Below are 20,517 nucleotides of genomic sequence, written 5' to 3' on the forward strand. Positions count from 1 at the left end.
CAATAATTACCACCCTACAGTGACATAGAAAAGATGCAGAAAAGAAATCTATAATGATGTGGAAATACAGTCAAGAAATCTGGAAAAGGACTTTTTACAAGGGCATGTAGGGCCCTCATAAGCTGCCCATTTGGGAAGGAAGCAGCACCCTAGGGAAAGACCTACATACAACCCATCCAGACCTAACATGAAAATTTACCTGTCTAGTACAGACTATTTGGGGACCATATTAGTCTTAGGTGGAAGAAAATACGATGTGATTGATATTTTCTCAATTATCTTGTTGTTTCAACAAACAATTTTAGGATCACATCTTCAGTATTTTTAGCCAGAACTACATCTGCCAAATTTCCTCCTTGGCACATCTGTTAAACTCGTGCATTTTCCTAGAACACATTCAGAGCGGAGGCTAATACCTACATGTTTTTAAACTGCATTTTAAAGACTTCCTACCATTTTCAAAACAAATACTCAGCACCACCAGAAATGTAATTCTTATCTGGAATCATCAATCAAAACCTTTAATGAGAAAAGACTAAGAATAAAGACAGCCTGAATAACCACAGACAACTGATCATACATACATGAGAAAAATTGATAGGCAGGATCCCATCTTTAAGTAGTTTTAAAGCTGTAAAGTCCAACAACACCAAGCACTGACCTTAGTATTATAGATGGAAAAAATTCTGCTCTCAATGGCATGTTTCATTTCATGCCCTCTCGTCCCCATGATGCTTTTCATATTAAGCCCTAAAAAGATTTTCCAGAAAATTTTATAAAATAAATGTTTGAAATATGCTGGGGAGGCAGATCCGAGCAAGGAAAATCCATCACAAACATTCTTAATAAACAGTGCAAAACCAGAACTTCAGAGCTCATCAATTTAGTTTCCATTTTCTTAAAAGTTATAATACTACAGCCCTACTTCACGTATGCATGGTCAGAAAAAAGCTTGTGGATTACTGAATGCATTGAAAAACCCTTAAAATCTTCTGCAATACTTTTACAACCATGCTATTCCTGCATAGAAAAACTGTATTAAAAACAAACAGGTATAAGACACATTTTCCCTCTAAATTTTGATTTTTATAGTTATTCTAATTTAAATTTAAATTCTAATTTAAAATAGTAACTTATGAAACGTCAGGAGATGTCATTTTCCTTACAAAAATTAAAACAAGTGAGTTTTGCATTGGAATTTTGAAGCATGGAGAAAGAGATTCCCTTTTAAACATAACCCATTGTGCCTGTCTGTTAACAGAGAAATTGCTTAAAGCTTGAGAGTAGATGACAAAGCTTCAGGAAAAAAATACAAAGAAAAGAATAAAGATTGCATAGGTCACATAATGTACTTTGAAATAACAGACTTACAAAAGTCTTGTGCTATTTTCTCAATAAAACACATACCACCACAGTCACAGCCATCAGACACAGGATTTAACATTTTCTGCTGCTGAACACTATTAATAATTTACTCCTGGCTTTAGGTTGCCATAGTAATGTCTGAGCTCTCTATTCATAAAAATGGATTTAGGCTGCTTTGAACATGAGCAGTGCATGTCATGATAAAGGGTGGATGTGTATACGCTAGAGCTGAGGTTGCCCCATCAAACACGCAGTCTACAACTGACTGAATGATGGGTGTCTGTATAAAATTCAGATGAGCAGAAGGTCACCTCCCTGCTGATGTAAACTGACAGAACTGGGCTGAAGTCGGCAGGGTGATAACCAGTGAACATTACCAGAAAATGAATCTCACTCTCTCTGAGGTCCCCTGGCTGAGGGGAAGTAGCAATAAATACTCTTAGTTTCCATTTTTTTTCTCCTGGCACTTCACAGAAAATAGTCGCTGGGTTTCAGGTTCATATTATAATAGAACAATAGAATCATGGAATCACAGAATGGTGGAAGCGACCTTAAAGATAAAGTTCCAACCCCCTGCCATGGGCAGGAACACCTTCCACTAGACCAGGTTGCTTCAAGGCCCGTCCAATCTGGACTTGAACACTGCCAGGGATGGGGCAGCCACAGCTTCTCTGGACAACCTGTGCAGGGCCTCACCAACCTCACAGGGAAGATCTTCTGCCTAATGTTTAATCTAGGATCTATTTCTCCTAATGGAGCACCAGTTCCATAGGCATACACACACACATACAACCTCCCTCAGCGTGGAGTGAGAACAGCTCAAGTCGGTGTCCTTTGGCCATAAAAGTCTGTCTCCCGTTCTTGCACAGCTCCCTAGAGCATGAAAATATGTTAGGAAGAGCACTGATGAATGCACAGGATTGCATTGAATGATGAATGCACAGCACTTTGTGGTGCTCCCCATGATTCCAGAAGGAGGGTCTTGTAACTATAAGCCATTTTTACCAGCTCGATGTACTTATTAACAACGTATAATTCAGTACTGCATGAGTTGCACACATGCAGTCAGTCTTGCTTCTCTATAGTAGGGCTACTCCTCTGTAACGGCTTGTAGCAACAGCAAAGTGTAATATCATGAGGACTTTTATTCTGGGAGAGGCAGAGTGAGTTTTATGGAGGGTGTCAGTGTTGCAAGTGAGGAGAACCACATGCCTAAGGGAGGGGAGCTGGGTTCATCCCTGGACCGAGTACAGCCTGGCTTGGCCGTGACTGAAACGCACAACCACTAATGACAGTTTTGTGAAACATGATAAATGAGTGATTTCAGTTCCTAGGGAGTCCTTCCACAAACCACAGAAACATTACTCGTGGTAGACACAGCAAGGAGAAGCCAAAGGATAAACAGCCTGTTGGGATGGGATTCACTCCCTGCAAGAGACAGTATGAGATTTTTCAAACATACACAGATCAGATGGTTGAAGGCTTCTTGGGAAGATTGGGCTAAAACAGCACTGAGGCCTAACTACCCATGGACAAAGACCCACTGAAATCTATTCTACTGGGTGGCTCACTTAGCATCATTCATAAAAAATGAATTCAGAGCACAGGCAGAACGACCTCAGTGCAGCAAGGGTTTGGAAGATCTGCACATTCAGACAAACAGTATGAGGAAGCACTACAAAAGGTACTGCTTTCTAAGTCCATTTCTGACCAAGCCTAGCTCTGTTTGTACCTCAAGCATTCACCCGCCTGTCCCGGTCTAAGTTTTACCAGCATGTTACTCTATGTTACTCCTTATAGCAGCCTTCCAGTACCCTTATATCAGCCTTCCAGTGCCTAAAGAGCTTACTGGATACTTCAAAAGGTTCTTTTTACAGGGGCAAGTAGTGACAGGACAAGTGGGAATGGGTTTCTGTTGACAGAGGGGCAATTGAGATGAGCTATCAGGAAGAAGTTCTTCACTATGAGAGTGCTGAGGTGCTGGCAGAGGTTGCCCAGAGAAGCTGTGGCTGCCCCATCCCCGGCAGTGCTCAAGGCCAGGTTGGATGTGGCTTGGAGCAACCTGGTCTAATGGAAGGTGCCATGTCCGTGGGAGGGGGTTGGAACTGTATGAGCTTTAAGGTCCCTTCCAACCCAAACAGTTCTATGGTTCTACGATTCTAGGAAATCCAGATACAGCAGCACTAAGCAAATAGGGAGGAGTAGAGACTTTCTCCACTTCTTAAAAATTGATGTTTAGCCGGGTTTGAGTGCTATGAACCACCATTTCCTTTCTTTTCTGCTTTGGGGCACACCCAAAGAAAACCAGCTGTAGTTTTCAAAATACGTCATATTGTGCATTATAAAGCAAATCTGAGTGTTATGAATTCTGGTTTTTTATACAGTGAGTCTTTGCTGTCCATCTGCTAACACAATTGAATTTCAGGGTTGTATTTTTCTAAGACAGTAAAAAAGTCACTCCACAACTCCAAATTGGAAATGGTGTTGTCAGTGTAGCCCTAAACACAGCTTCATTCACCTATTTATGGTAATTCATTAAAAAAAAGCTCCATTTGCCATCTGTGAGAGCTTTCCTTACAGCCTCATTAGGGAAGCAGCTACTTCGTTTGCTTTGGTTTTGTCAGTCATGTGTTTTTAGTGCTAATTACAGCCTCCCATAGTCTGTTTGTGTCCTTGTGATTATATATTACTGTATGGCAGAATTTACTGTTAACAAATGCCCTGTGAAGGCAGAACTGGGAATGTTAGCTCTTTACCCCCATTTCTGCATACCATATAAGTTTTTCCGAGCATTACCTGTCGGGTTTTTTTCCAAAGAGCCACAAGCAATTGCACGCTATTTTGTTTGCACGAGTGTCCTGCTCCTTTTACTCCCACAGCACAAGGGAACAAGGCAAAGGTTGCAGCAAGCAAAGGCCTGTTCTGACACAGCTGCATTGTATTTCTAAGACAAGCAAGTATGAGTCAAATTCGTGTTGGGCATAAAATCCAGTGGTTTTATTAGCAGCCAGGCCCCAACTTGTCCAGTGGCTCATGCAGTGCTAGCTGGTAGTCAGAAAGGAGCAGAGTCAAAACCAATTCTTTAACCCCATCTTCTGGCCTTAGCTGGGCAGTCACATTCAGAACCCAGCTAAAGAAAATGAAGCTCCTGAAACTCACGGTGGATTGAAAGAAGATGTGATTTTTTTGAGGATGACAAACCCTTTGCAACTCTGAGACTTGTTCGCACCAGCAATCTAAGGCAGTGCAGGCAAAGGTACCATGTTGGCTATCCTACACCTTCAAGGTACAGTCAGCTACTTCACTTTTGCTTTGGCTAAGTGCATGAGGAATTAGTGCAGAGTAGCTGCATAGGTAAGAAAAACTAAGCAAAAAGCTTGCTTCCCAGTAGGCAACTCCATGCATTTCCACAGGGAGCACTAGCATGTCTGTGAGTAGCTGTGGAGGACTTCTGAAGAAAGACTTTCAGATTAGCAGGTAACTCAGCACAGCATCAGAATTTACATGACATGTATCATGTATTCCATCACAGTCTGGCCTTCAGCAAAAAGTCCAGCATACTCCACTGACACTGATTTCTTTTTGCCAGCCACACGGGCAATAGCCTCACTGAAGGAAGAGGAAACCCAAAATGAAATTTTCCTCTAACTGATGAGAATTTAACACAGCAGTCTGTACTAGCAAACCCAAATCAACTATGCACAGTTGGCCAGTAGGGCAGCAATTAAATGTGTAACAACTTCCTCACTATCCTTTGTGATAAACTTTTATTCATTCTTGGAATGAGTAAAGATTTTAGAAATAACAAATTATTAGAAATAACAAATTTCTTGATGAAATTTAACAAGGGCAAGTGTAGAGTCTTGCATCTGGGGAAGAACAACCCCATGTACCAGTAGAGATTGGGGGTTGACCTGCTGGAAAGTAGCGAAGGGGAAAGGGACCTAGGGGTCCTGGTGGATAGGAGGATGACCATGAGCCAGCAATGTGCTCTTGTGGCCAAGAAGGCAAATGGCATCTTAGGGTGCATTAGAAAGGGAGTGGTTAGTAGGTCAAGAGAGGTTCTTCTCCCCCTCTACTCAGCCTTGGTGAGGCCGCATCTGGAATACTGCGTCCAGTTCTGGGCCCCTCTGTTCAAGAAGGACAGGGAATTGCTTGAAGGAGTCCAGCGCAGAGCCACAAAGATGATTAAGGGAGTGGAACATCTCCCTTATGAGGAGAGGCTGAGGGAGCTGGGTCTCTTTAGCTTGGAGAAGAGGAGACTGAGGGGTGACCTCATCAATGTTTACAAATATGTAAAGGGTGGGTGTCAGGATGATGGAGCTAGGCTTTTTTCAGTGATATCCAGTGATAGGACAAGGGGCAATGGGTGTAAACTGGAGAATAGGAAGTTCCACGTTAACATCAGGAAGAACTTCTTTACTGTAAGAGTGACAGAGCACTGGAACAGGTTGCCCAGGGGGGTTGTGGAGTCTCCTACACTGGAGATATTCAAGGCCCGCCTGGACAAGTTCCTGTGTGATGTACTGTAGGTTACCCTGCTCTTGCGGGGAGGTTGGACTACATGATCTTTTGAGGTCCCTTCCAACCCTTGGGATTCTGTAATTCTGTGAAATGGGCAGAATACCTACTTTTCACTTATTACAAGTAATATTTGGGTAGCACTGTGAAAATCCAACAGTGCTCTTTTTTCCTCACTTCCTTTTCAGTAAAACACTGACATCTGCATCATGAATTAGTTCTAGATCATATCAAGCCTGATTCTAGTTCAGGTGGCACACAATTGCCAATAGTCTGAGGAAAAAATATGATACAGAGGCCTTTAGTGTAAACAGAACAGAGCAGGTAGCCAGAACTGTTACATATTATTTCAGGTTTTGGCAGGAGGCCACTATTTGTTCAGAAAACTGAGAGTCAAGAATTTTCAGATCTAAGGCATGCAAGAACGTATTGGCAAACTTGTGGGACACTGCATGTGAACACTGGTGTCAACATGAATGTGTTTGTACTCATGGTCACCACGAACACTCACTCACACAAAACAGCACTTGCAGGGACCATGAAGGCGTGCAGAACACACATGGTTTTCAGTACAAGCTCTGTCCATACAGGAATGAAACAAGCGTAGGAAATTCCCACTACGTATGTGGATGAATGAACAGGAAAAAAAAAGAAACAAACATCTCTAAGTTATGGCTGAGAGAGCTGGGCTGGTTCAGACTGGAGAAGGCTCCAGGGAGACCTTTGAGCAACTCCCGGTGCTTAAAAGGGGCCAAAAACAAATCTGGAGAGGGGCTTTTGACAAGGGCCTGTAGTGACAAGACAAGGGGGAATGGCTTTAACCTGACAGAGGGGAGATTGAGATGAGATCTTAGACAGAAGTTCTTCCCTGTGAGGGTGGTGAGGCCCTGGCACAGGTTGCCCAGAGAAGCTGTGGCTGCCCCATCCCTGGCAGTGTTCAAGGCCAGGTTGGATGGGGCTGGGAGCAACCTGGTCTAGTGGAAGGTATCCCTGCCTGTGCAGGGGTTTGGAACTGGATGAGCATTAAAGTCTCTTCCAACCCAAACCAGTCTGTGATTCTATGATTCTATGATGTATGGTCACCTTATAATCCAGTGTAATAAGATGCATTAACACATGGGTACAAGACAGTAACTAATTTGTCTCCCATTTTCAGTCCTCACTCTTGAGGCCAAGTCTGACCTCCAGACACCAGCCCCTGTTTCTTCAGCTCCCTTCAAGGTGTATGTCCAACCCATGCCCCCCATTCTGGCAGGTTTCTCTCATCAGCTCTGACCATCTGAAAGTGATGACTTTCAGTGCTTCTGCATATGTAGAGCCAGCAACAAGGTGAGAGCTCTAGCCCTTTCTTATTGCCACCACCTCAGTGGCTGTCAGGAGCAGCCTAGTGATCTCAGACATGTGCTGACTCCTGAGATCCTCTTGTATTTGTACAAGGAGAAGGGATACGATGGCTGCTATGCTCATTGAGGTATCACAATAATGTAATATTTTCAACGGAGAGCCTGAAAAGAAAATATTATGAAATGTAACCACCCAGTAGAATTAAACTGTCACTTAACACTTTTTCAAGTCAATTACATCAATCCCACACTGTCTTACATGGATTTGTTAAGGAGTCTAAGCAATGAAACAGTTTCATGTGCAGGTTGAACAGCATGACACACAGTGGAAAATTACTTGTACTTATCAAAGCAAATGGCTTGAGTGATTTCAACTTCAACTTCACTGGTGAAATATTATTATTCTTCATTATTTCATGGTTAAGGGCTACATATGCAGGCTCCACAGGATATTTTGGGGGCAGCCCAATGTTCAAAACAAACAGGAATAAAGCTACCAATATTTGAGCCTTTCTATAACTACATCGTTACTATTCCCTCAAGATTGGAAAATGCATTCTTTCCTCCTGATTTGGACAATACATCCAGAATAACTAACGCCATTGTTATGTTGAATTACAAGTGTTTCTCTGTAGGTTAGTGAATAAATAAAACCTATAAATCGAGTTGGTTTTGGACTCCACCTTACTCTTTCTCTCACATGAAGGCCATAACAACCGATGGTGTCTTTTTTGCTAGCTAGAGAAATGCAGAAGTTTTGGTACTAAGACCAAAGCAGACACCTGTCTGTCTGTCCACTCTGAATGTATGTAACAGCTAATGTACAGCTGGCTCTGATTCCCAGCCCAGGCTTTTGGACACTGCCAGCACAATGATGAATAGCAAGATCTCAAACAGATTGATCTCCAGAGCTGCAGAGGCTTCCAAAGCATGCACAAATGCAAAACTGAGGTACCTACACCCAACAGCCTATCTCGTTGTGGGAAGGCAAAACAGCAGAACTATTTAAGAGCCCTGGGTAACACAATACCCCCGTCTAAGTCAGGAACCTGGAGAGAATCCAAGTGGCCAGAATGGGATTCCTTCAGTCTGAATTTAGCTGCATATATTCTTGCTCTGTGTTTTGCAACTGTTACTGATAGTAACGTCCCATTGCTAAATATTACCAAGGGAAAAAAAGTGTCTTTAATGGCAAAAATAGCCAGCTGTGATAAATATTGACCATCATAATGGGATTTTACTCTGCACTATGATTTTGCCAGGTTACCTGAAAAACATGGGCCTTACACAACCACAATACCCTTTCAGATAATATGTTTCCCACTGCCCAGTAAGTCTTTCAACCTAGTCACTGATTTCAAACCAGATACAACCAGGAGAACAGCATCTGAAAGACATGCAAGTTACTGGGTGAGGGTGAAGACCTCCCTGAGAAAGCTGCAGCTGGAGTTTGGGCTTGCAAGGTTGCCACCATGTGACACAAACCCATTCCCAGAAAAGCGAGACAGGAATGTCCTCTTGAAAGCACTCAAGCAATTTGCTTGAGAAGATGGTAACTGCTATGGGGCCTTTCTGCCCTGAACTTTGAGCTCAGTGCCATGTCTTTCAGGGGGTCCTCCAGGTCCCCCACAGAAATGGCTGTTGAGAACCCCGTTCAACACACCGCCAAGGAACGTATGCTTGCAAATGGGAAAGATGTATGTCTAAGGAAAGAAAGCGAGAAGGAAGGCAACAGCTAATCCTGGAAGCAGCGGGAGGCTTCCTACTGAGGCACTTTGGTGAGATAGGTTTTGTAATGCTCTTGGCCTACATAACCGTGACGCTTCCTGCGGCACTTTTTGTATCAATAGGGATAGTATTTCCTAGCAGTTTCCAGAATGGGACGTGCCATATGCCTAGTCCCCCTAAACTGTCCGGTGAGGGATTCTGATTTGTTTTTTACTTCGTGCCCTAGATTGCTGTGATATAAATAGCAACCAGGTGTTAATTAATTCCCATATGCGTGCATGTGTGGGGATGACATGTGTTTAGATACGTGTGTGCTTTGAAGGGCAATCTTTTACCAGTTACTATAGCAAGAATAGTTCTTACACAAATAAGAACCAGATGCTCAATTAACGAGACAGCTTTCTGCCTCAGAGGAAGTGTCCTACAAACGTGCATAGATTTACAGAATCACAGCCTAGTTTGAGTTGGAAGGGACCTTAAAGCTCATCCAGTTCCAAACCCCTGCACAGGCAGGGACACCTTCCACTAGACCAGGTTGCTCCAAGCCCCGTCCAACCTGGCCTTGAACACTGCCAGGGATGGGGCAGCCACAGCTTCTCTGGGCAACCTGTGCCAGGGCCTCACCACCCTCACAGGGAAGAACTTCTGCCTAAGATCTCATCTCAATCTCCCCTCTGTCAGGTTAAAGCCGTTCCCCCTTGTCCTGTCACTACAGCCCCTGGTCAAAAGCCCCTCTCCACATTTCTTGTCAGCCCCTTTAGGCACTGGAAGCTGCTCCAAGGTCTCCCCAGGGCCTTCTTTTATCCAGGCTGAACAAGCCCAGCTCTCTCAGCCTGTCAAAGGTACATATATACATACACAGTATGCTACTCCTGCCATTGCATGAGGCCAAGAGCCGAACATTTGGCATGAATTTGCAATAGAAGCCTCCACATTCTGTATGACTGGAGACTATGTTTTACCTCCAGCCATGCTTTGCCCTGTCTGTGCTCCTCAGGACAAGCAGGCCACGTACTGTTCACTAGCAAAAGTCTCAGCAGGCCAAGGCAGCATCTCTGGTTGTGGCTCCACTGCTGCTATGCACATGAGTATCCAGGAGACAACAAGAATCTTTCAGGAACCTGCCCAGTGGAGATCACTTACCTGAGGGTGAACTTGTATTAGCAATTTAGTCTGAATAAGGAGCAAGCTTCTGGAGTGAACTTCCTGATGAAGCCCATCTACTACACTACATTGCAGAGCTGTGTTAGGGCAGATGCACTGAATGACTTTTGGGTTCAGCTACACCAGGAAATGCACTCTATGAGCATACCTAAGACTCTCCACATACTAACCAGTGTTGTGTGGACTTACCAGGACAACTATTCCTGTTGGGCTGGACTACTATTCATGTACACATAGCCTGATGCCAGTCTCATGAAAAATAAGTACCATGGACATAGTGTAGTATAGAATGCCAGCTATGCATAGCATCACAGCCATACCCAAGAACTGAGATGGAAGACACTGCACTGGGACAGCTACACACTGTGTATTTGTGGCATACAGAATCTCAGAACATTTAAGGTTGCAAGTGACCTCTGGAGAGCTTCTAGTCCATTCTCATATTCCCAGTTAAATGTTACATATAGAATGGTTTGGGTTGGAAGAACCTTGGAGATCATCTAGCTCCAACCCCCTGATGGAACTAGAGTGGTGTCTAAAATTATGCAAATACTTCACTTAGAGAATGACAGGACAAGGGGAATTGCTTTAACCTGCCAGAGGGGAGATTGAGATGAGATCTTAGGAAGAAGTTCTTCCCTGTGAGGGAGGTTGCCCAGAGAAGCTGTGGCTGCCCGATCTCTGGCAGTGTTTGAGGCCAGGTTGGATGGGGCTTTGAGCAACCTGGTCTGGTGGAGGGTGTCCCTGCCCATGGCAGGGGGCTGGAACTGGATGAGCTTTATAAGGTCCTTTCCAACCCAAACCAGTCTGTGATTCTGTGATTATATTTAAATTTAAATGCTACAGGAATAGCCCAGAGTTTAAGTTGTGTTGAAAGAATAGTAAAAATGGCTACAGATCTGAACGCAGCCTGGAAAAAAATACTAATTCTTAAATTGGTGTTTTGGTGGGTTTTTTTTTTAATACAAGAAATAGATCAGTAGCTGTCCCACTAAAAAATCTATGTTCTAAGTTTGTCAGCAAAACTTAAAACAAACAAACAAACCAAAACACAAAAAAGGCAAATATTTTTTTAGTCAACCAAAATGTGTCCTGAATACACAGTGAAGTGTTTTCCTTTGTATTGGAGCACCTACTTCACTTTAGTATTCCTTTTTTCATTGGCCTTTTTTCAGTTGTAAAATAGGCTTGAAATAAAAATGTTTGGGCTGAAACTAAGCATTTTTTTTAGAGTAAAAATTATATATTTCTCATTTTTTTTAATTCCCCCTCCACCTTTTTTTCTCTAAAACACTTCAATTAATTTGATTTCTCAGACATGTCAGTGACCGCGAAATACTGCATTAGTGTAACTTTCATACCATTCTTATAAAGATGCCTGTAATTAGCTGGGGTGTGCCTTAATTCTTTTATGCCTTGGTTGTTTTCTTCCTGGTAAGGGTCCCCAGTTTGGAACTGCCTACACAAGATCAAATATGTTCTGGATAAAAGTTAGGAAATACGATCACTTTTGAACCTAGTCTGTTATCTCACCCAAGTGCCAAGACCTATGCTGTAGCAAATTGTCTTGAAACTTTATATACACTGAGAGGCTTTGACATTAAATAGAAGGAGGATTAAATATATAAAAGCACACTTACTTTTATTGCTTGCGTGCCTCTGGAACTAATAAGCCAGAGGCTAAAAGTGTGAAATATTGTACTGACTTGGCAAAAGAGGAGGTTTCATTAGCAGATAGACAATAACCAAGACGATGGATTTGACAGATCTAGCCAGTGTTTTCAAGAACTTATACAATTAATTGCTCTAAATAGCAGGTATTGCAACAGATTGGGCTGGGGAAGGGAAGCCTGTAGATCAAAGGGAAACAGGAAGATGAAGGAGAGAAATTACATGCAGTAATTTGCTAGTACAGTACTGCTTTGTACGCTGCACTTTTAGTGCACTTGTACATACACATCTGCATGTATGCCCATGGAGGAGCGTACATATGTGCTTATCTGGGCAACGTGCTCTAGTGGAAGGCATCCCTGTCCATGGCAGGGGGGTGGAACTAGATGATCTTAAGGTCCTATTCAAACTAAACCAGTCTGTGATTCTCTGATTTATCTCACAGTAAAGCAAGACTTTTGAAAACATTAGCCATTTTTTAAGGAAGCACTATCCCCTTTCAGCCTTTGTCTATCAGCAGCAGTTCCTCTGGAAGGTCAGACTTAAAAAAAAAATTCAATTAGTTTCAGATAGACTTCACCAAACCTCATACAAAAAAGAAGAAACAAGTACTAGGAAACTGATATATTGGAGGCCAGAGGTCTATGAGCCAAGGAAATTCAGCATTGCCAAGATAATGCTAAGAATTCTGAGTAGAGAAATATCAGCAACATGAGAAAAACATTGGCCAACAAAGAGATTTAGAATATATGAAGTATATTAACTGGACACAGAAAGAAACTAATGCTGTAAGAATTAAAAGCACCATTACATATGCATCTGCTGGCCAGCTGTAGTGCTAAATGGGGGCAATTATTTTGGTGGGCTGATCTGCAGGACCTCACTAAAATGACAATGTTTATTAGAGACCCACAGTATTGCTGTGAGACACCACAATGCCACTGTGGTCAAAGAATGACCACAGTACAGGACAACCGGTGTGTGCAAATGAAATGAACAATGTATTTCTCATCAGGACCATTCTGAGCCAGACACTTCAGCTTTCAACCTTAGGAGTAGTGTTGCTGCAGTCTGCATTAGAGAAGGGGATAACTATTTTCAGAGTTAGAACCCTCAATGATATATTTCCTAATTTCTCTTACTAGGCTCTATAGTTTCTCCTCTGATTTTATATTGGTGTTCATTCACTGTTTATAATGCTTTGACAAGGTGGAAAGAAATAACCTCTCCTCCAAGAAAAAGGATGGAGGTTAGAAAGAGGAGACTCCAGGGAGACCTTAGAGCAGCTTCCATTACTTAAAGGAGACAACAAGAAATCTGGAGAGGGACTTTTTAGAAGGGCCTGTAGAGACAGGACAAGGGGGAACGGCTTTAACCTGACAGAGGGGAGATCGAGATGGAATATTAGGCAGAAGCTCTTCCCTGTGAGGGTGGTGAGGCCCTGGCACAGGTTGCCCAGAAAAGCTGCGGCTGCCCCATCCCTGGCAGTGTTCAAGGCCAGGCTGGATGGGGCTTGGAGCAACCTGGTCTGGTGGAAGGTGCCCTGTCCATGGCAGGGGGTTGGAACTGGATGAGCTTTAAGGTCCCTTCCAGCACAAACCACTCTGTGATTCTAATCCAATATGCTTTTTTCCAGAAAGTTCAGAATTACCAAACCCCTGTAGACTTTCTAAGGGGTATTTTATTCCTTGTGCATCTACATAAGAATCTGGATATGTAGAAAAGTTAAGTTAATGTCTAGGTAACAACTTCCTTTTGAAAGTGCAGCTCAAGGTGAAACTGAAGTTTGGGACTATAAGAACTATTATGTCACCAGATGCAACTTAAGGAACATAAATTATCTTCTGTAGAGCCTAATTCTATTTTATTGAAATCAATGAGGGATTTGCAATGGACAACAGTGAAATGAGGTCACAGCCCCAGCTGATATGTCTAATTAACAGGCTACATCCACTCCATCTGTCCCACGAAATGCTGAAGAGCATAGGATAAAACATCTCCATCCCGAGTCAGTGCTGCATAAAAGTAACAAATCCTGCATAAAAGTAACAGCAATTAGACGATTTCATCCTCTGAAGTATCTAAACATTTGCACCAGCACATTTCATCAGATTTCTATTTAGAGGAATTTTGTGAGTAAATTACAGAGTAAGAACTCAGATTACAATAAATCTGTGCTCATTGTACATATTGTGGCAGACCCTGAAAGCCCACTCTCCTATGTAGGTGCCTGAACCCTCCCATGAAATGCTGTTAGCCTTTCTTATTCACCTAGGTGTGTCCTGCTATCTCTGGGCTAGGCATATAACATGTGCTGCCAATCTCCCTTCCAGGCTTTGTTTTGACAATGCAGCTTTAGGCTTGGCAAATGGCTTTAGGACTCCTGCTCCAAGATCTAAACCCGCCACAGCCACATGACTAAAACACTAATCCTGTATAATAAATTAATTCTTAAGGTTCAACTTTGTTAAAGAAATGTTGACAGGTCAACTTCACGTCCACAGGGCTGGATGCCAGGTAACATAAAAATTATTTGTGCCTCCCGCATAAACTTTAATTGACTGATAATCGTGTTTCCGCAGCCAGCATAAAACCTTTCTACGTTCCACAGCACATGCCGTGTCTAATTTTAGAGAAATCAAATTACAGGCTCCCTGATCTGGACAAAACTCATACTGTTTGGTGATCAGGTAGTGCAGACAAGCCATACCCATGATCTATAGCGACAGTGAAAATTGGGATGAAGATAGAGAGTACCTACAGAATGTAGGAACAATCGAGTTTGGAAAGGAGGAATAGACCACAGCATTGTTTGTTTGTTTCTTGTTAATGAGATACTGATCAAGTCAAATATGAAGACAGGAATCTCTGTAGCTTCTTAATAATGCCTGTGAACTGGGAGAAGGCTACCTGGCCAAAGCCATGGTGGGACTGCTCCAAGGCTGACCTGCAAGCAGAGGGTTGAGCTCCTGGCTCAGACACACCTGCTCTGCCTGTGTTTAATTTACTGCTAAAAGTGCAGTGCTAGTGTCTCCTAGTGGCTATATTCTTTAAGGAACAGACCCAAACCCAAACGTCACACCTGAAATTCCCAGTCTTCAAAGGTATACAAAATATAAGCACCACCCGTAGATTTTTAGAACACCTCAATCAGCACCACTCAAACAGGTAAAATCACATAAATAATTTAAATACTCAAGGTTTTAATATCTGAGTTACAAAGTCACGCTCCAATTTAACATCTAAAACCTATCTCTAGGTTATACAAAAGTGGGTTGTTTGGTAGTTTTTTAACAGTAGCAAGGTGTTTCATCCTTTCCCTTTTGAAACAGTGACATTAAAGAGAGATGAGAGCCATAACAAACCACGTGAAGCAAGGTGTTCAGGACTTAGCTCAAAGCCTGAAGGCAAGCATAGGCATAAATTGGATCAGAGTCCACCTCATTTAACCTTTAGGTCTTCTCAGACCCCATAAAAGCAAAGGAAATGTTAAAATGCTCTACTATGGCAAGTCTCCACAGGTTCAACGTACCACATACTGAGAACTACGCCAGCACCACGATCTGTGACTATGAACTGGTGTCACTGCATCTTAGAACTACGTTAAGGACTCAGGAAAAGCAACGCTAGCATGGATCAGAAGGCCACTTCTCCCAGCAGCACCACAGTGCCTGCAGTCATGGCCAGCAGAGGACGTTTAAACAGAGCACATAAAACCAAGCAACCCTGAACAGTGTCAATACCCCACTCTAGTCCTTCCTCCTTGAACCAGCTGTTTTCTGTTTCCAGCACCAATTAACCATCCAAAATCCATCTTGGTAATGAGATCTGTATCCAGAGATTTTGATAAAGGAAGACTTAACAGTCAAGATACAACGTATTCAACAGTAAGCCAAATCCCCACTAGCTGGAACTATGGCAAGGTAGACCCAGAGGACACACAGGTCTGATTTTGCCATGTTGGGGACATTTCTCATTATCAACCAATAGAAACTTCCTGTTGTCCACCATCCTCTTGGAACAGAAAGATTTGGGCAGCAAATTTGCATACATGAATAAGCTTAACCAAGTAAGACACTGAAATTAAAAATAAATTAAAAAAAAAGAAAAAAAACACTGGAGAGGTGCAGACAAGGAAATCTTTCCTAGCAAATTCTGGCTCTAAGTGACCACTGGTTCTCAACCATGGCATATGGATTTGCCTCCCTCTGTGTACACATCAGGACCTTTTGCTTTTTGCCAGGTATCCTGTCACATCCCAACATCCCCACTTTAGGGATTTTATGTAAGCTCCCCCGTTAGAAGAGAAGTAAGGCACTGCAAAAGTGGCTGGAGTAGTTGTCACAACAAAATAGAGCCTTTACATACTCTGGATCTCCACTAACGTGGAGTAACCCTAAACTTAACCCTGAACACCCTAACAGCCACTAGAGATAAACCTGGAGCGCAAACACTGTGTTCCCACCTCTGGCAGGTCTTTCTCGATGTACCATGTACCTGTGTGTGTCTGAGATACACTGCCCTGCTTGCAGCAGTGGGCACTTTCTGCTACCTCTTTTCCATTGTGCCAGTGCTGGTGGAAAGCCCTTCTGGAACAGGTCTGGTCAGTATCACTTTCCCTGAGGATCCATATAGTGCCTGAGTTTGCTGACCTTTAGGACAGAGTGTGAAGCTTATCTCCATCCTCAGCATTTTACCTGAGGGGAAGGAAAGATAACAGTTCAGTTTTGGAAGAGGTTCTCACTGGCAAAAAGGGACTGGCAAGCGAAAAGCTTCCCACTCAACTTCTCCACACCTCCTTCAGCTATAGCTGCGCACTAGTTGAATCATACCAAATAAACAGTTTCAGCTTGTCTTAGACTCTGTAAGTTTCCTAAAAAGTTTGAAAGCAAAGCCTGAACTTACTGTTTCTTTTCTCACCCGGACAATTCAGATCTGTCCATTAAGGAAAGGAAAGGTGTGCATCTGCAGAAGCCTTTCTTTTTTAGCCCAGCTGTTCAGCCTGCCTCTTTTACAACAACCTCTCTTTCTACAACCATTTAAAACTTATTTTCATCTAAAGCTGACAATCCCACAAACACTGCCATCTCTTGTTACATCTCCTCTTATTAAACCCCTGCACAACAGGTACCACATTTCCCCACCGGTCTGAAACGAGCAGGGACACCTACAGCCACCTTCTGTGACCAGAGCACCAGCGGGGTGTGAAAATTGTGGTAGCCCAAGGATACAGCAAGGGACAGAGAAGACTGAGCTGCAACCCTATGGATGTAGGCTGGTTCCTCCAGCTCCAAGCTTCTTCTCTGTGGGTGTCAGTATTTGTTGACTGTACCTAGTCAAATGATTTTGTTGTGAGAGGAAACGCTGCATGGCAGATTAAACTGCTGCTACTAAACAAGGGTGTACAGATTTGGAGCAGAAATTCCCCACAAAGGCAAAGCAGCAGCAGCAAACATTCCCCACAAAGGCAAAGCAGCAGCAGCAAACAGTAAGCTGGTTCCCTTTGTCCCAGCCCCGTGAAGAGCCAGAAGGGCCCCACAGATCCGCCCTCTGCCACACCTGGGGCACTGTCCTTCTCCTTAGCAGCCAAAGCTTACAACTTTACAGCCTTCCACTCCTGCCAATCCAACTGCTCAACAGCCGCTCCGCAGAGAGCCAGCTCCTTCCTTAGTTCAGGTAATGGGACACTTGTGTGCACACCCTCGCAGACACGTGCCAGGTTATTTAAATCATCTCAGCAAGTCTTTCAGCCCAAGACACAGAGAAGCAACATAAACAGAGCTTCCTTCTGCCCTCTGCCCTCAGAGAGTCCTATCCAGAGCAGATCATGCTGATACAACCTGACAACATCCAGGGATAAGGCGGAGGCTCACACCAAACGCACTCTAAGACTAGCGAGTATTATAAGAGGGCAACCAGAGATCAAAGAAACATTTCCTTTTCTTTCTTACTCCCAATAAAGCAAAAAAGCCCCCAGCCCCATCAAAGCAACCAAGTGGTTGATCTTGTCACGGGTAGGGAGAAGGGTTTCCTTCCCAGGGACGCTACCAGGGCTTGAACTGTGTTTGCTTTTCTTTAAAGCCTCTTGTATAACCCTTCACCCTTCACAGCAGTTCTCTTGCTAGCACTGTAATGCATTTGGCACAAAACTGCAAAATTGCAAAACTCCTTGAGAAGTTGGATTTGTTTATTGCCTGCTTGAGGGGCGGGTGGGGGAACAGCTCCCCAGTTCTTCCTGAACTACTGATTATTGTTATTATCATTATTATTATTATTATTATTATGAGGAGGAGGAGGCTGCTTCCGCCTCCACCTGAGTTAACCATTCACTTGTCTTCTTCTTTCAGGCAGGTGGTATAAGCTTGATCTGCCCTCCAGGGGTTAAATAAAGAAGTGGTGGGAGGAAAATCAGAACCTTTCCAGTCGCTCATATTTGAAAATATTTTTTCCCTCTCTTTCTCCCTCTCCTAAACGGGGTTAGTCCGCTTCTCTTTCCCTTTCGCTCCTTGAATTATTCCGTCAGGGAATGACGAGCACTAACAATGAAGCAGATGCCTGGAAACTGTTATCCAAAGCACAATGCCGGACCACCCTCCACCCTCCCGCTGCCTCCCTCCCCGCAGACAGTCGCCCTCACCCTTCCGTCGATGCCATGGTCCTGAAAGCCCCCCTGTCTTCTCGGGAGTCCGAGGGGTTATTTTGGGCAGGAGGAGGCTGGCTCTCTGGGATAACCTCCGCTCGCGGCTGCGAAGGAGCACGCAATTCCTTGTAATCCTTGGGGGCTCCGCAGGGCGAGGATCCGGCAGCTCCGCTCCCCGCCGCTCCCCCGCCCCGCCGCGGGCTCGCCGTGCCCCGGGGACCAGCAGTGCCCGCCGGCCAGAGGAGGAGGAGGAGGAAGAGGAGGACAAGGAGGAGGAGCGGGCACCTGGGCTGCGGTCCGCGGCGCCCTCCCCTCCCCTCCCCTCCCCTCGCCTCGCCGCGGGGTGTGTGTCTGTCCGTGTGTGTGTGTGCGCGCGGGGTGGGGGTGTCCTCACACCGGCGCGGCGCTGGCGGAGGCAGGATTGGAAGGTTTTAGCCCTGGAGCCGTGGATTTGCAGTCAATCCCTCTCTATTTTAGGCGCGGGCTGACATCACGAGCGTTGTTACTCCTATAAATGCCCCCAGCCGCTCCTTGCCAGCAGCGGGCAGGGGGTGGAGCGGGGGCAGCCCCTCGCAGGGGGAGGGTCGGGTGCTGCCCACCGCGACCTGCCCCACTCGCTGCCGGCCGCCACCGCCTCCCGGGGCAGGCCCGGCCCTCCGCAATGGGGCTCGGGGCAGTCGGCCGGGAGCGGCGGGGAGGAGCGAGTCCAGTACACACACACGCGCCGGGGGTGTCCTGCTGCTGCCGCATTTCCTCTGCCGAGCGAGCGGGTCGGCACTCCGCGATCGCGCAGCCGAGGCACCTGCCCCGCCACGCCGCAGCGGCAGCGGCCTCCCGAGGCCCGTTCGGCCCTTCGCAAGAGCCGTGCTGTCCCGACGGCCCGGTGCCGGGTGCTGACCGCGGCAGCAGCACCCGGGGGCCGTGGCGAGGGGGGAGCGCGGCCGCGCCGAGAGCGAGGGGCCCCGGCCCGGCCAGGCCCGGCGTCTCGGGGCGGTGCTGCCCCCTGCCGGGGAGGCGCTGCCGCGGTGGCCCCACCTGCCGGGTCCAGGCCGGAGCAGCGAGGCCCCGCGGGGTCGCGGCTGTGGTTGCAGCGTGGGGTGGAAAGGTGTTGCTCCGGTAACGGCGCTCGGGCGCTGCGGCACGGGTCGTGGACACGAGGACACTGCCGTGAACCTCGGCCTCAGTTTCCCGCGGCCGAGGCTCCTCCTGACAACCTCGGTGCTGTCTATCTGGGGACAACACAAGAGGGACGTGGAGCTGTTGGAGCAAGGCCAGAGGAGGCCACAAAGATGCTCTGAGGGCTGGAGCAGCTCTGCTGTGGAGACAGGCTGAGAGAGCTGGGCTTGTTCAGCCTGGAGAAGGGAAGGCTCCAGGGAGACCTTAGAGCAGCTTCCAGTGCCTAAAGGGGTGACAAGAAATGTGGAGAGGGGCTTTTGACAAAAGGCTGTAGTGACAGGACAAGGGGGAATGGCTTTAACCTGACAGAGGGGAGATTTAGATGAGATTTTAGGCAGAAGTTCTTCCCTGTGAGGGTGGTGAGGCCCTGGCACAGGCTGCCCAGAGAAGCTGTGGCTGCCCCATCCCTGGCAGTGTTCAAGGCCAGGTTGGACGTGGCTTGGGGCAACCTGGTTTAGTGGAAAGTGTCCCTGCCCATGGCAGGGAGGTTAGAACTGGATGAGCTTTAAGGTTCCTTCCAACCCAAACCAGTCTGGGATTCTGTGATCCAGTCACTTCTCTAAAAATGTTTACAAACTAAAGTTTTTTTTTCAGTCTTTGGAGAAGCAACTGGTTGGATATATAATATAGCCAGGTTGGATGGGGCTTGGAGCAACCTGGTCTAGTGGAAGGTGTCGCTGCTCATGTCAGATTGAGCTTTAACCCAAACCAGTCTATGATTCTCTGAACCTGATGTCCTGTTTCACAGGGACCCAACATTTCTGCTGTAGCCTGTTCTCTCTGCCCCAAGAATGCAGCACAAAGCCAAGAGCCATGCAGGGATCCCCCTTTCACAATACAGAGCCACAAGGCTGCAGCAGATGCACCATGGAGCAAAGGCTGCCTGACCCTGCCCACCGCTCCCACTCC

The 20,517-nt window shown here is 45.5% G+C and overlaps 1 protein-coding gene across 1 annotated transcript in view; it reads right to left on the reverse strand.

Annotated features, from left to right (window-relative positions):
- Positions 1 to 18,634, reverse strand: part of SLC1A2 (solute carrier family 1 member 2) — an 80,870-nt gene extending 62,236 nt beyond the window's left edge. Inside the window, exon 1 of the mRNA XM_065683161.1 lies at positions 18,430 to 18,634. Within this exon, the coding sequence (XP_065539233.1) occupies positions 18,430 to 18,446 (17 nt within the window). The 5' untranslated portion in view covers positions 18,447 to 18,634. The remainder of the gene's footprint in view (positions 1 to 18,429) is intronic.
- Between the last annotated feature and the right edge of the window lie 1,883 nt (positions 18,635 to 20,517).

Source organism: Lathamus discolor, chromosome 6, assembly GCF_037157495.1.
Source record: "Lathamus discolor isolate bLatDis1 chromosome 6, bLatDis1.hap1, whole genome shotgun sequence".
Classification (NCBI taxonomy): Eukaryota; Metazoa; Chordata; class Aves; order Psittaciformes; family Psittacidae; genus Lathamus; species Lathamus discolor.